This window comes from Cetorhinus maximus, chromosome 10 (assembly GCF_964194155.1).
Source record: "Cetorhinus maximus chromosome 10, sCetMax3.hap1.1, whole genome shotgun sequence".
Classification (NCBI taxonomy): domain Eukaryota; kingdom Metazoa; phylum Chordata; class Chondrichthyes; order Lamniformes; family Cetorhinidae; genus Cetorhinus; species Cetorhinus maximus.
The window spans coordinates 144,309,689-144,326,768 of NC_135888.1; the positions used below are offsets into that span (position 1 = coordinate 144,309,689).

The 17,080-nt window shown below is 41.7% G+C and overlaps 1 protein-coding gene across 3 annotated transcripts in view; it reads left to right on the forward strand.

Moving 5' to 3' along the window:
- The window catches only part of arap3 (ArfGAP with RhoGAP domain, ankyrin repeat and PH domain 3), a 328,942-nt gene that overhangs the window by 119,653 nt on the left and 192,209 nt on the right, over window positions 1-17,080 (forward strand). For all 3 annotated transcript variants that reach the window (XM_078551238.1, XM_078551241.1, XM_078551239.1), the window contains 3 exons: window positions 6,833-7,084; window positions 8,828-8,897; window positions 15,532-15,652. In XM_078551238.1, the coding sequence (XP_078407364.1) occupies window positions 6,833-7,084; window positions 8,828-8,897; window positions 15,532-15,652 (443 nt within the window). The remainder of the gene's footprint in view (window positions 1-6,832; window positions 7,085-8,827; window positions 8,898-15,531; window positions 15,653-17,080) is intronic.

The window sequence follows — 17,080 nt, forward strand, 5'->3', positions numbered from 1 at the left end:
GCAGAGTAAATCCTATCATATTATGGTCACTTCCTCCTAAGGGTTCCTTCACCTTAAGCTCCCTTATTAAATCTGCCTTATTACACATCACTAAATCTAGAATTGCCTGTTCCCTAGTGGGCTCCACCACAAGCTGCTCCAAAAAGAATAACACAATATTCCCCAAAAATATTTTTTTAAAAACATCCATTCTCACAATAGGCTGAATTAGGAAAGATGTTCTGCATTGAGAATATGAGAAGCTAGGCATTACATTTAAAAGTAAACCTCAAAGGTAATAATCTCTGGATTATTACCAGAGACACTTACAAATTGGCATAGGGTATGTAAAATTAGAGAGATGAATATGTGACTCAAAGATTGGTGTGGGGGAAATGGGTTCCAGTTTGTGGGCCACTGGCATCAGTACTAGGGAAAGTGGGGGCTGTACCATTAGGGCGGTTTACACCTGAACCGTGCTGGGACCAATGATCTTGCGAACCGCGTAACTAGGTAAATAGAGAGGGTTGAAAACTAGATAGTGGGGGCTAGGGGTCAAATGTGAGTAGATGTGGTATATCAAACAGTAGAGACAAGGGAAGAGAGGAAGGTATTAATATGTGAAATGATAAACAGACCGTGAGAGGGAGGGACAGAGAGTACAGATCTAGGAGTAAATAAACAGATAATAAAAGGACAAAACTTCAGGCCCTGTATCTGAATGCATGTAGCATTTGAAGCAAATCAGATGAATTGATGGTGCAAATAGAGATTAATAAGTACGATCTAATGGCCGTTACAGAGACATGGTTGTAGGATGGCATTGATTGGGACCTGAATATTGAAGGGTATCTGACTATTAGAAATGATAGGAAATTAGGAAAAGGTGGAGGGGTATTTCTGTTAATTAAAGAAGACATTAGCACAATAGAGAGGGATGACCTAAGTTTAGGAAACCAGGATATAGAAGCGGTTTGGGTAGAGATAAGGAATGATAAAGGTGAGAAGTCACTTGTGGGAGTGGTGTACAGGCGTCTGAACAGTAATCATACAGTAGGTTGGGGTTTCAAAGAAGAAATAATGGGAGCTTGTCAGAAAGGTACAGCAATTGTCATGGGGATTTTAACCTACATATAAACTAGAAAAATCAGATGGGCAAAGATAGCATAGATAACAAATTTATAGAATGTTTTAAGGATAATTTCTTAGATTAGCACATTGCAGAGCCAACAAGAGAGCAGGATTTACGAGACCTGGCATTATGCAATGAGATAAGATTAATTAATGACCTCATAGTGAAGGCATCCCTAGGTAGCAGTGATCATAACATGATTGAATTTTCATTGACATTGAGGAAGAGAAGCGTGAGTATAAGACTAGTATTTTGCACTTAAATAAAGGCAATTATGAGGACATGAAGGTAGAGCTAGTGAAAGTAAACTAGCAAGTTCGGCTAAGGGATAGGTCAATTGAGATGCAGTGGCAGACATTTAAGGGACTTTTCAGAATACACAGACCAGGAACATTCCAACAAGAAAGAAAAATTCCAAGGGGAAGACCCACCATCCGTGGTTAACTAAAAAAGTTAAAGACAGTATCAAACTTAAAAAGAATAAAATTGCTCAAAGATGAAATCGGACAGAATATGAAGAATGACTAAAAGATTAATAAAGAGGGAAAAATTAGAGTAGAGAGAAAGCTATCTACACCACATGGACTGCAGCGGCTCAAGAAGGCAGCTCACCACCACCTTCTCAAGGGCCGTTGATGATGGGCAATAAATGCTGGCCCAGCTAGTGATGCCCACATCCCACGAATGAATAATAAAAAATAAAGACAAATAGGAAGAGTTTCTATAGATATTTTAAAAAGAAAAGTTAGCAAAGTGAGCATTGGTTTTATAGAAAGTGAGTCTGGGAATTAATAATGGAGAACAAAGAGATTGCAGATGACTTGAACAGATATTTTGCATCGGTCTTCGCTATGGTTCTGATACGGCAGGTGGTATTTGCCAGGCTGACCAAATCCTAAAGGGAAACTTAGTCCCACTATCACAACAATTTTGTAAGTTGTATTTATTATGAGAAGGCGTGTACACTGAAGTCAGAAGTAATGAGTCCGCGGCCACCTTTAGAGATTTTAAAGATTAAATTAAAACATTTATTAACAAAAGAAAAGAGAACTGAAACACACAAGATTTCCATTCCATGGTTACATTTAGTTTTATAACAGTTCCTGCAAGATTTATATTGACTAGAATCCAAACTACACACCCCTTTCAGGCAGCAGTCCAAAATAAATCCTTAATCTATAAAACATCCAGTAAGATTACCACAAGCACCCACTGTCGCTGTAAGGGAGGTGTTTCACAACTTCTCTCTCCATCTCACTGGACAATGGATTCCCGAAGGCTTTTAATAAAACATTGGTTACGGGAACAGCAAACTTCTCCAGGGTGGCTGAAAATTGCTATTTCACAGTACACTCTTCAAGATCTCACACGGCCACACCCATACAGCTTTCCATGCCTCTTTAAATATATTTCCTCCTTCTTTTGATCTGTAAATCACATTGTTTCCATTTGTCTTTGGAAATTATTTTTTCCAAGAATATAAAAATATTTTATGTTGTCATTATGTCCAGCACTTTTGGTAAAAATAAATGCAATAACTTTGCCTTATTTATCTTGCCAGTTGTAAACATCTTACCATGTCCCTTTGAAAATCAAACAGCCTCTCCACTTTTTTAAAATGCAAAATCCATTTTACTTAGCTTGCCTATTAGCATTTCAAATACCTGTATTTTTACACTTAACCCCTTTGATGATTCAAACCTTGCAGTCTAACAGTCTGCCTTTTGCTTAAATAATTCACACACACACAGGAACATACACGCATACAAACAAGCCTGATTTAAATATCAGGGAAAATATGATAGTTCCTTTACACTATAGAGGATACAAGTAACATCCCAGAAATAGCTCAGGACATGGAAGGGAGGGAGGAACTCAGGAAAATTACAATCACCAGGGAAGTAGGTGCTACTTAGCAAATTGTTGGAGCTGCGGGCTGATAAATCCCCAGATCCTGATGGACTTCATCCTAGAGTCTTAAAGGAAGTGGCTAGTGAGGTGGCTGATGCGTTGATTTTAATTTTCCAAAATTCCCTAGATTTGGGAAGATTCCACTAGATTGGAAAATAGCAAATGTGACACCTTTCTTCAAAAAGCGAGGGAGAGGGAAAGCCAGAAGCTACAGACCAGTCAGCTTAACATCTGTCATAAGGAAAATGTTAGAAGCTATTATCAAAGGTGTTATGAGAGGGCACTTAGAAAAATTCATGGCAATCAGGCAGAGTCAACATGATTTTGTGAAAGGGAAATCATTTTTAACCATTTTATTGGAGGTCTTTGAAGGAGTCACATGTGCTGTGGATAAAGGAGAACCAGTGGATGTACTGTACTTAGGTTTCCCGAAGGCATTTGATAAGGTACCACATTAAAGGTTATTGCGGAAAATAAAAGGGGGTAACATACTGACATGGATAGAAGATTGGCTCGTTAACAGGAAAAAGGGGGTGGACGTAAATGGGTCTTTTTCTGGTTGGTGGGATGTGATGAGTGGTGTGCCACAAGGATTAGTGCCGGGGCCTCAACTTTTTATAATTTATATAAATGACTTGAATGAAGGGACCAAATGTGCAAAAATGTGAAATTGTCCATTTTGGAAGGAAGAATAAAAGAAAAAGCATATTAACAAAATGGTGAGAGATTGCAGAGCTCTGAGATTCAGAGAGATCTGGGTGTCTTAGTGCATCAGTCACAAAAGGCTGGTGTGCAGGTACAGCAAGTAATTAGGAAAGCTAATAGAATGTTATCATTTATTGCAAGGGGAATTGAATATAAAAGTAGGGAGGTTATATTTAGTTGAACAGGACTTTGGTGAGACCTGTGTACAGTATTGGTCTCCTTATTTAAGGAAGGATGTAAATGTATTTGAAGTAGTTCAAAGATTCTGGAACAGTCCCTGCAGATTAGACAACCACAAATGTAACAGGACTATTCAAGAAAGGAGGGAGATAGAAAGCAGGAAAATATAAGCCAGTTAGTCTCACATCTATCATTGGGAAAATGTTAAAATCCATTTTTAAGGAAGTAGTAGCAGGACATTTCCAAAATTGTTATATAATCAGACAGAATCAACATGGTTTTGTGAAAGGGAAATCATATTTGACAAATTTATTAGAGTTCTTTGAGGATGTAACAATCAGGGTGAATAAAGAGGAACCTGTGGATGTAGTGTATTTGGATTTGCAAAAGGTATTTAATACAGTGCCACATAATAAGTTACTGCAAAAGATAAGAGCTCATGGTGTTGGGGGTGGTATATTCCAGAATTGGCTAACTAACAGGAAACAGAGTGTCAGGATAAATGGATCATCTTCCGGTTGGCAAACTGTAACATGTGGAGTACCGCAGGGATCAGTGCTGGGGCCTCAACTGTTAAGATCTATATTAATGACTTGGATGAAGGGACTGACTGTATTGTAGCAAATTTGCTGATGATACAAAGGTATGTAGGAAAGCAAATAGTGAGTAGGATCCAAAGAGTCTGCAAAGGGATATAGGTGGGTAAAGTGAGTGGGCAAAAATCTGGCAAATGGAGTATAATGTGGGGAAATGTGAGGTTGCCTACTTGACGGGAAGAGTATAAAAGCAGAACATGATTTAAGGACAGAGAGACTGCAGTATGCTGCAATACAGAGGGACCTGGGTGTCCTCGTATATGAATCAGAAAAAGTTAGTATGCAGGTGCAACTAATGATTAAGAAGGTAAATGGAATGTTGGCATTTATTGCAAAGGGGAATGGAATATAAAAGTAGGGAAATCTTGCTACGACTGTACAAGGCATTGGTGAATCTTGGTCTCCTTATTTAAGAAGGGATATACTTGCATTTGAAGCAGTTCAGAGACAGTTCACCAGGCTGATCGCTCTGATGAAGGGGTTGTCTTATGAGAAAAGGTTGAGCAGGTTAGGTCTATACTCGTTGATGTTTAGAAGAATGAGAGGTGATCTTATTGAAAGATGTAATATTCTGAGAGATTGATGCTAAGAGAATGTTCCCCCTCAGTGAGGAATCTAGAATTAAGAGGCACAAGTTGAAAATAAGGGTTCTCCCATTTAAGGTGGATGTGAGGAAAAGCTTCTTCTCTCAAGAGTTGTTAATCGTTGGAATTCTTATCCACAGAGAGCAGGGTCACTGAATATATTCAAAGCTGAGTTAAACAGATTTTTGATTGACAAGGGCCTCAAGGGTTATGGGGACAGGGAGGGAAATGGAGTTCAGGTCACAATCATATCAGCCATGATCTTATTGAATGGCAGAGCAGGCTCAAGTGATCGATTGGCCTACTCCTGCTCCTATTTCTTATGATCCTATTCTTATGAATGATGGCGTCACTGGACTAGTCATCCAGAGGCCTAGGCCAATGCTCTGGTGACACGGATTCAAATCCCACCATGGCAGCTCGTGGAATTTAAATTCAATTAATAAAATCTGGAATATAAAGCTAGTCTCAGTAATGATGACCATGACACTGACATCAGTTGTCGTAAATGCCCTTTATAGAAGTAAAAGCTGCCGTCCTTACCTGGTCTGGCCTAAATGTGACTTCAGACTGGCTGACTCTGAACTGCCCTCGAAAAGCTGAGCAAACCATTCAGTTCAAGGACAATTAAGGATGGGCAACAAATGCTGCCAGTGACACCCTTGTCCCATGAAAGAATAAATTGCAAAAACTATTCACTGCATTCCTTTCATCAACTTTCTCTGTTACTTAATTTAAAAATTATATTTTTAAGCACGATCTATCTGCCTGTTACAAATCCATGCTGGGTCTCCTTAATTAACTCAAATCTCTCCAAGTGCCTGTTGATTTTTTCCTGATTATTGTTTCTAAAACCTTACTCTCCACTGATGTTAAGCTGATCAGCATGTAGTTACTAGGACTCTCTTTACACCTTTTTTTGAAGAAGCATCTGACGCTCACCAACCCTCTGGCACCTCCCCCATATCTAGGGAAGATTGGAGATCATGGCAAGCCCTTTCACTATCTCCACCCCAACATTCTTCAGCAACCTGGAATACAAACCATCCCAACCATGTGACTTATCCACTGTAAGCATATCGAGGCTCTCCAGTACGTTCTGCCTATCAATTTTCACACGATCCATTACCTCTATCATCTCCACTTCCATGAATATTTTATCAGCATCCTCTTCCTTAGTAAACACCAATACAAAGTACCCATTAAGTATTCTAGCCTTGCTCTGCACCTCTAAGCATATATCACCCACTTTGTCCCTAATAGGTGCAGCCCAACTCTTACTAACTACTTGCCATTTACATGCTGGTAAAAGATTTTTGGGTTCCCTTTTATATTGACTGCCATTCAATTCCCATACTCTCTTTTTCTGTCTTATTTTCCCCTTCACCTCCCTCTCTACCTATTGTATTTGAGCCGGTTCTCATTTGAAGAATTCACCTGACCTGCATCATACGCTCTTTTTGTTTCTTTCATCTTAATATCTATCTCCCTCACCATCCAGGGAGCCCTGGCTTTGGTTCTATTATTGCCAATACATCACATTACCACACTGCTATTTTTATTGTAGCTCAACTACCTTGTTCACCACCCACCGCACTTTGTGTGTTTGTACACATGCATTGTAATCCTATCATTGCATTCCTTGTAGTCCTTATCCCTACAGCATCAGGGTGATTTGACTGAAAATGATTGCCCTTTAAAGGTTTGCCTCCCTTTTACCTCTTTCTATTGATGTGTTTCCACAGGCAGCATCTGGAAAAGCATTCGGAAAAGGGTACTGCCCAGAAACCATTACCGATGGAAGTCGACAACACAATAGCTTACTCGACAATAGAAGAGATTCAGACAAACAACAGCAGCACATTTGAACCCTCGTTCTATTTCACAGAAGAAACTGAGGATGATTTAACGATATCGCCATATGCCAGTTTCCATGTTGTGCCTGAACAAGGAAAAAATATGAAATGTGATTGGTTAGAGAAGCTCTCACCACAGGGGTAATTAACCAATTCTTTTAGGTTTGTTTTCGCACATCCAATATGTTCCAGACAATGGTGGGCCTTGTTGGAACTTGTCGGGGTCAACAAATTATTTCCAAGTTTGCAGATGACACAAAGCTAGGCAGGAATGTGTGTTGTGAGGATGATGTAAGGCGGCTACAGGAGGATTTGGACAGACTTAGTGAGTGGGCAAAAACATGGCTGATGGAATATAATGTGGAACAATGTGAGGTTATCCACTTTGGTAGAAGGAAAAGATGTGCAGAGTATTTCCTTAATGGTAAGAGATTAGAAAGTGTAGATGTACAAAGGGACCTGGGTGTCCTTGCCCAGAAGTCACTGAAAGCGAACAGGCAGGTACAACAAGGAATTAGGAAGGCTAATGGTATGTTAGCCCTTATTGAAAGAGGATTTGAATACAGGAGTAGCAAAGTCTTGCTTCAGTTGTTTAGAATATTGGTTAGACCGCACCTAGAGTACTGTGTGCAGTCTCGGTCCCCTTACCTCAGAAAGGATATTATTGCCATAGAGAGAGTGCAACAAAGGTTCACCAGACTTGTTCCTGGGATGGTGGGACTGTCTTATGAAGAGGGATTGGGGAAACTGGGCCTATATTCTCTAGAGTTTTGAAGAATGAAAGGCGATCTCATTGAAACCTACAAAATACTTAAAGGAATAGACAGGGTAGATGCAGGTAAGATGTTTCCCCTGGTTGGGGAGCCTAGAACCAGGGGACACAATTTCAAAATAAGGAGGAAGCCACTTAGACTGAGATGAGGAGAAGTTTTTTTACTCAGAGGTTTGTGAATCTTTGGCATTGTCTACCCCAGAGGCTGTGGAAGCTCAGTCATTGGGTGTGTTTAGTGTGGAGATTGACAGATTTCTAAATACCAATTAAATAAAGGGATATGGGGATAGTGTGGAGAAAAGACATTGAAGTGCGTGGTCTGCCATGATTGTATTGAATGGCTTGATGGGCTGAATGGCCTCCTCTTGCTCCTATGTTCCTAAAGAGAGAAAGCTGTTTGTTCATTGGGTAAATATTGCAGTACAGATGAGAGCAATCCCAGTTTTAATCTCGGGCCTGTTTTGAATTAGATACGAGTGGAGGATGGGTTATTGCAACAATGTTCCTGAAATAGGAATCTACAATTCCTGCCTCTAATCGCTGCCCTGTGACCACATTGGAGGGTTTATGTGTGGACTTTGGATATGCGCAGGATCTGGCTTTCTGATGGTCCCCATGATTGAGGAGGGTGCTATCACACACCAACACGACTCAGAGATATGAATTAACATTTTGATGAGGCATAGCAAGCTGGACATGCCTGTTAAACCATACCAACCCAGCCTGAATCAATTTAATAAAGGAAGCAACATAAATTGTTTTGGGGAAACTTAATTAAAATAGAAAATGCTGGAGATACACAGCAGGTCTGGCTGTACCTGTGGAGAAAGAAACAGAGTTAACGTTTCAATTCTGTGACCTTTCATCAGAACTTGAAATGTTAACATAATTTCTCTCTCAGATGCTGCCAGGGCAGCCGAATTTTGCCAGCATTTCCTGTTTTTCTTTCAGATTCTTCAGTATTCAGCTTTTGCATTGGGAGAAATGTTATTCTGTTATTGGCCTTGATTAAACTCAGGTACCAGTGAGTATTATACCGACTGTAGTATAGCACAGGCTATAACATATGAAACATTCCTAATGAAACCTTGTGTTTTCTTTTCTTGAGCTAGAAGTTACGTATTCCAGAAGCGTTATGTGAAGTTTGATGGGAAGTGCCTGATGTATTTCAGCAATGAGAAGGTAAGACAGCCACAGGAACAAGAGGACGTGACAGAGGATAAATTAATTAATCCCATATTCGTTGCAGGGATCTGTGCTCATGGGGACTGGTTCAGAGAATCAGTGCGTTTTCAGTTACAACACTAACCCACATGCCCTTTGAGTGAATCATCCAGCTGAAACATTGGAGAATACCATCAAATTGAGGGTGGGGATCAAAGCTGTCTAATCTGATACAAACAAATTTTGAACCATGAGCTGCAGATAAAACTACACTCAACTTGGAATGAAAATGCATGTTGTTATAAATCTATCCAAAACAAAAATGTATTTAATCCTTAAAGTCAATGCCAACCTACAAGAATTGCTGTTGTTTTGTTCCTGTGCTTCACTTTTAGAGAGTTCTTCAGTTAATGTGTTCCAATCATTCCAGTAGGAAAGCATTGAAACAATGATAAAGACAACAAGAACAACCAGCTTCCATTTGTTTCGTACCTTTCATGTAAAGTTAAATCCAAAGGCAGTTCACAGAAGACCAATGGAGAACACATGTTGAATTAAGAAAGAAGACATTTGGTTATAACTTGTCTATTGGGTTATGACTTGGGTTTCTAAAATTGACTAAGAAATAGAAAGGAAGAGGAGGTTAGTTTGGAAATTGCAGAGAGAAAGACCAAAGCCACTGAAGGCCCCACTACCAATGTCTTAGTTTGTGTTCTGACGGGGCCACTCATCTCCAGACTGCATTACAGTCTTGGTCCAAACATGGACAAAAGAGCTGAATTCCAGAAAGGAGGACAGAGTGACTGCCCTTGACATCAAGGCAGCATTTGACTGAGTGTGGCATCAAGGAGCCCTAGCAAAACTGGTGTTAGTGGGAATCAGGGGAAAACACTCCACTGGTTGGAGTCAGTCAGATCAGAGGCTAGGAATTCTGCACAGAGTTACTCAGCTCCTGACTCCTCAAAGCCTGTCCACCATCTACAAGGCACAAGTCAGGAGTGTGATGGAATACTCCCCACTTGCCTGGATGGATGCAGCTCCAATAACTCTCGAGAAGCTCGACACCATCTAGCACAAAGCAGTCCGCTTGATTGGCACCCCCCCACCTCCCCCACTATCCTGACTTGGAAATATATCACCGTTCCTTCACTGTCGCTGGGTCAAAATCCTGGAACTCCCTCCCTAACAGCACTGTGGGTGTACCTACACCATATGGGCTGCAGCGGTTCAAGAAGGCAGCCTCACCACCACCTTCTCAAGGGCAATTAGGAATAAGAAATAAATGCTTTCAACTCTTTCTTTTCCGTTGAGGTTTCCATCCCAGAGGTAGCTCTGAAGATATAGCTTGAGATTTGTGCAGAATTTCTCAAACATTTGTTCTACGTTTTTACTGTCGCACATGTTCATTTTCCAACTATTGAAAACATCTAGAAAAAAACAAAACTTTCTCTCCTACCCACAGAAGGATGTAGCTGGACCCTTTCCTCTTAATGAGTGTCTTCTAGAAAGATACTGAGCGTTAATCTGCACAAAGGAACTTCTCAAATCATCAGGCTCCCGATTCCCCCTGGGAACACTGGCAGGTTCACAGCTGCAGCGGCAAACATTTTAATTTGGCACAATTCACTCAGTTTTTTCTCTCTGGCGCTAATTCAGGTTGATTTTTCTCTATCTAATTTTGCATTAAATGCATTTAAAATGTTTGGGGGTTTCACTCAGACACCCACTGCCACCAGGGCCTGTGAGAAGGGGGTGGGGTACAGGCTAATCACTGGGGCCTGGGCCTTCTCAAGTGGATGGTCCACGTCACACCTCAGGGTGCTCGCAAACAAGTGCTCTGGTCAGGGACAAAGTTCATTGTTGGAGTGAGAGCCCAAATTGTTTTGATAGCCAGAGTGCATTCTGGGTGATATAGTCCATCCTTGGCCGCACTCTCGCCCACAGTGCCGGCCCATCAAAGGGCTACAGGAGTCAAGGTGGTGAAGCAGTTTGAGGAGTCAGGGGGAGAGGCAGCAAGAAACCCCAGGGCAGCTTGAGTGTTAGACAGGGCAGAAAGGAAGCGTGTCTTGGCACCTTCACAGCCATCCCAAATTCCTCATCAGTGAGAACATTTCTAAACCTGCTGAACATGAGGGTGAGTGCCAGTTGTGAAGGACTGTAGCAGGACATAGACTGTGTAATTTTGAACACCCTCAAATAGAAAGGATGTTAAAGTAATAGAAAAGGTGCATTGTAGGTTCATATGATGAATAAAGAGGAAGTAGAGTTAGGAAGAGACACTTGAGAAGTTTGGGCTTTTTCACTCAAATTGCAAAGAATAAGAGTGTGAGTGAGCGTGAGAGTATTTTTTATTCATTCATGGGATGTGGGCTTCACTGGCTGGGCCAGCATTTATTGCCCATCCCTAGTTGCCCTTGAGAAGGTGGTGGTGAGCTGCCTTCTTGAATCGCTGCAGTCCATGTGGTGTAGGTACACCCACAGTGCTGTTAGGGAGGGAATTCCAGGATTTTGACCCAGCGACAGTGAAGGAACGGCGATATATCTCCAAGTCAGGATGGGGAGTGACTTGGAGGGGAACTTCCAGGTGGTGGTGTTCCCATGTATCTGCTGCCCTTGTCCTTCTAGATGGTAGTGGTTGTGGGTTTGGAAGGTGTCATTGTGGAATGAAGTGGTAAGTTGATGTAACTGTGTCTATGGAAGTACACCCTAAGCTGAGTCAGTGGGTGTTATTCTCAAGCTCCCATCTTAGGCAGTAACTGGTGGAACAGGACACAGACCCATTACTGAACCTGCTCCATTTTTATTTCCATGGGAATTTGCAGCTGGGCTTCTTCACCAGGTAGTGGTCCTCCCTGATGGATCACCGCCATTAACTCACTTCATGCCACTTTATCACCCCACCTGTTGTGATATTACTTTAAAGGAATATGCAAATGAGCAAGGAACCAGGATGTAGAGCAACACGTGACCAGCAGCTACTAGTGCATGTAGGAATTGCAGCTGTGCTAACCTTGTGAATAATGGTTGCTGAATCCCTAAAGGAGAAATGTCTGCTGATCAATCCTGTGATATATCTTCAAATAAACCAAACCTGCATATGGTTTACCAATCCTGAGTGTGAGATTGGTGAGTTTGTATAAAAGAGACATAGAAACACAACTTGATGCCAGTGATGTCCTTTTTATTCATTCACGGGATTTTGGCTTCGCTGGCTGGGCCAGCATTTATTGTCATCCCGAGTTGCCCTTGAGAAGGTGGTGGTGAGCTGCCTTCTTGAACCGCTGCAGTCCATGTGGTGTAGGTACACCCACAGTGCTGTTAGGAAGGGATTCCAGGATTTTGACCCAGCGACAGTGAAGGAACGACGATATATTTCCAAGTCAGGGTGGTGAGTGACTTGGAGGGGAACTTCCAGGTGGTGGTGTTCCCATCTATCTGCTGCCCTTGTCCTTCTAGATGGTAGTGGTCGTGGGTTTGGAAGATGCTGTCGAAGGAGCCTTGGTGAATTCCTGCAGTGCATCTTGTAGATGGTACACACTGCTGCTACTGTGCGTCGGTGGTGGAGGGAGTGAATGTTTGTGGATTGGGTGCCAATCAAGTGGGCTGCTTTGTTCCGGATGGTGTCAAGCTTCTTGAGTGTTGTGGGAGCTGCACTCATCCAGGCAAGTGGGGAGTATTCCATCACACTCCTGACTTGTGCCTTGTAGATGGTGGACAGGCTTTGGGGAGTCAGGAAGTGAGCTACTTGTTGCACAATTCCTAGCCTCTGACCTGCTCTTGTAGCCACAGTATTTATATGGCTAGTCCAGTTCAGTTTCTGGTCAACGAATAAACCCCAGGATGTTGATAGTGGAGGAATTCAGTGACGGTAATGCCATTGAACATCAAGGGGCGATGGCTGGATTCTCTCTTGTTGGAGATGGTCATTGCCTGGCACTTGTGTGGTGCAAATGTTACTGGCCACTTGTCAACCCAAACCTGGATAGTGTCCAGGTCTTGCTGCATTTGGATATGGACTGTTTCAGTATCTGAGAGTTGTGAATGGCGCTGAATATTGTGCAATCATCAGCGAACATCCCCACTTCTGACCTTATGATGGAAGGAAGGTCATTGATGAAGCAGCTGAAGATGGTTGGGCCAAGGTCACTACCTTGAGGAACTCCTACAGTGACATCCTGGAGCTGAGATGACTGACCTCCAACAACCATAACCATCGTCCTTTGTGCTAGGTATGACTCCAACCAGGGAGAGTGATCAAGAAGTTGCAGACGACACAAAAATTGGGCGTGTGCTAGATTGTGAGGAGGATTGCTGTAGACTGCAGGAAGATATGAATGGACTGGTCAGGTGGGCAGAAAAGTGGCAAATGGAATTCAACCCAGAGAAGTGTGAGGTGATGCATTTGGGGAGGTCAGACAAGGCAAAGGATTACATAATAAATGGGAGGATACTGAGAGGTGTAGAGGAAGTGAGGGACCTTGGTGTGAATATCCACAGATCCCTGGAAGGTAGCAGGACAGGTTGATAAGGTGGTTAAGAAGGCATGTGGAAACCTTTCCTTTATTAGCTGAGGTTTAGAATATAAGAGCAGGGAAGTTATGCTGGAACTATATAAAACATTAGTTAGGTCACAACTCGAGTACTGTGTGCAGTTTTGGTCACCTAGTTATAGAAAGGATGTCATTCCATTCGAGAGGGAGCAGAGGAGATTTACGGGGATGTTGCCAGGACTGGAAAATTGCAGCTATGAGGAAAGATCGGATAGGCTGGGGTTGTTCTCCTTGGAACAGAGGAGGATGAGGGGAGATTTGATTGAGAAGTACAAAATTATAATGGGCCTGGATTGTTACAGGTAGGAGGGGTTTAATTTAAACACCCCTGATTTCTCCTCTCATTACTCATCGTTCAACAGAAGGGGTTTTGATTTTGATTTCCCCCTTTATAAGCAGCGGTCTATTTCCCAACCCCTCAGTTTTGGTGTGATCCAATTTCTATTAATAACCCCACAGCAAACTTGAGTTAAGGTAAACTCAAAGGGATAGTTTATCTGCACACACTCAAAATGCGGGAGGGGGTGTCACTACATAGCCCCCTGTGCATCCATGTAATAAAAGAGGGATAGAGAAAGAAAGACTTACAGGGCAAAGACCACAGAGAAAAGAATTATTGTTTTGTGTGAGTCCAGAATCCAGAATCAGAGTCCAAATGTGTATCCCTTCACAGAGGTTGGCAGGTTGAAAACTGATGCTGGACAATTCACTTGTCCACTAAGGCTGACATCCATGATGAAATAGGCCTGCAGAGATGAAGTAGTCTTGTAGGCAATGGTACAGAAGTTCGAGTAGAAACAGTGTAGATGGGGCCCAGGCATTCAAACCTGGACAGAGCCCTTGTTTTGTGCTGCTGCTTGGTAGATGGAAGATGGCAGACTGAGCTTTGCAGTACAGTAAGATAGTATAGCTGGTTCTCCCAGCTAAGGGGATGGTCATGTCACATGACTCCCACCTCTCCATATTGGCTTTGACAAAGGTGGTATATTTGTTTTTGCAATTACAGACCAGTCAGTTTAACTTTGGTGGTGGAGAAACTTCTAATAACAATTATTCAGGATAGAATTAATAGATGGAAAAATTGGATTGATTCAGAAGAGTCAGCATGGCTTTGTTAACGGAAAATCATGTCTAACTCACTTGCTGGAATTTTTTGAAGAGGTAACAGAGATGGTTGATGAAGGCAAGGCCATTGATGTGGTGTATATGGACTTCCAAAAGGCGTTTGATACAGTGCCACACAACAGACTTGTGAGGAAAGTTATAGGTCATGAAATAAAAGGTAGCAATGTGGATACAAAATTGGATGAAGGATAGGAAACAGAGAGTAATGGTTAATGGGTATTTTTCGGGCTGGAAGAAAGTTTGTAATGGGGTCGATATTGGGACCCTTGCTTTTCCTGATATATATAAATGAACTAGATGTTGGTGTGCAGGAGACAGTTTCAAAGTTTGTGGACAACACAAAACTTGGGAGAATTGTAAACTGTGAGGAGGACAGCATAGAACTTCAAAAGGACATTGACACATTGGTGGAGTGGGCAGATAAGTGGCAGATGAAATTCAATGTGGAGAAGAGTGAGGTGATACACTTTGGTACAAAGAACATGGAGAGACAGTGTAAAATAAAGGATCCTATTCTAAAGGATGTGCAGGAGCAGAGAGACCTGGGTGTATATGCATTAAAGGTGGCAGGACAGGTAGAGAGAGCTGTTTCTAAAGCATACAGTATTCTAGACTTCATTAATAGGGGCAAAGAGTACCAAATGCTGGAAAGTGGGATTAGAGTGGGTGGCTCGTTTTTTGCAGGCGCAGGCACAATGGGCTAAGTGGCCTCTTTCAGGGCTATAAGCTTTCCATGATTCTATGATATGCAACAATAGCAAGTAAACCAATTTTAACATAGTCATGGACTGTTCTCACTACTCACTGCCTTCATTAACTTGTTAACCTGTACACATGTTAATTTTGCCCAGCACAATTCCAATCTGCTAAAGTCATTCATTGCAGATGTTCTTATCAAACTGTGACTGTTTAAATTGTTATGTTGTATTTTTAAAGACTGGTACTTATTTTCTGACAGTTGTGCTCCATCTTTATAGGACCCATACCCTAAAGGAGTGATCCCTTTGAGTGTTATACAGATGGCAAGAGCAGCAAAGGAAAATAAGTTTGAAGTAGTCACAAGCCATAGAACCTATGTTTTTAGGGCAGAGAATGAAGGTGAGTGAGTTAAGTTTTATTTGCTGCTGTTTATTTATATTCTCTCCAGGAATCAGCACTCACTATAGGGTGAAGTCTTGAGCTTGAGAGTGTATCAGAGGAAGTTAGATGTTGTGGCTTTTTCACACCCTCTTATTCTCTGCACCATAGTTTACGTAGATTCACACCAACTTAATGAGTCCTCCTCACTCTCCCCAAAAAAAGGCCAACAAAAGAAACTTACAGAAAATCTTATATAAAAAGTTACCCTGCCTGAACCGTTTCCCTTCAGATATTGCACACTACAAATCCATAACCTTGAACCCCAGTCTAACAGGACGTGACAAATATTGAGATCATGACCAGCATGAAAAATCAAGATATTTATTGCATGCCACTCATTAAAAGGGGGAGGCAATGGCACAGTGGTATTGTCACTGGACTAGTAATCCAGAAACCCAGGGTACTGCTTTGGAGGCCCAGGTTTGAATCCCACCATGGCAGATGGTGGAACTTGAGTTCAATAAAAATCTGGCGATAAAAGTCTAATGATGACCGTTGTCAGTTGTTGTAAAAACCCATCTGGTTCACTAATGTCCTTTAGGGAAGGAAATTTGCCATCCTTACCTGGTCTGGCCTACATGTGACTCCAGACCCACAGCAATGTGGTTGACACTTAAATGCTCTCTGAACAAGGGCAATTCAGGATGGGTGATAAATGCTGGCCTAGCCAGTGACACCCACATCACATGAACACATTTTTAAAAAGTTACATCAAAGGCCCTATTATTTTTCTTGATGAGGGTCCCTCTGTGGGCTTTACCCACCTTCCTTTCCTCATCATATGATTCATGTGTGTGCTTAGGGAAAATTTACTCAAATTTATTTTGTTTAATTTATCCTTTATCATCTAAAAGGTAAGGAGACTATAATCCCTTTTCACATTCACTGCTCAGCCCTCCAGGTGACTAAACAGTTTTCTAATATCCAACTGTGAACAAAGAACGATTTACACAGATTTACCTGATGTTTTGCACTGAGACCCACACTTTGCAATTTAGCTTGTGTAAAGTAAAAATTGTTTTGGAAAAAAAAGTAGTGACAGATAATTTGAAGAGTTTAATTTTATCATTTCAATTCCAACTGTTAACCTAGGATTAAGTTTCTGAGGTAGCACCAACCCAAAGTACTGTCAGAGAAAATTGAGAATACTATAAAGAGCACAACACTATGGATAGTTGGGTAACAGAATATTCCTTGATCCAGTTGTGCTTTACAGACAGGATGACAAGACCAGTAACTAGAAACTACAAAGGCTATGGGCCCTGTAAACATCCCTGTGGTAGTACTGAAGACTCGTGCTCCAGAACTAACCATGCCCCTAGCCAAGCTGTCCCAGTACAGCTACAACACTGGCATCTACCCGGCTATGTGGAAAATTGCCCAAAT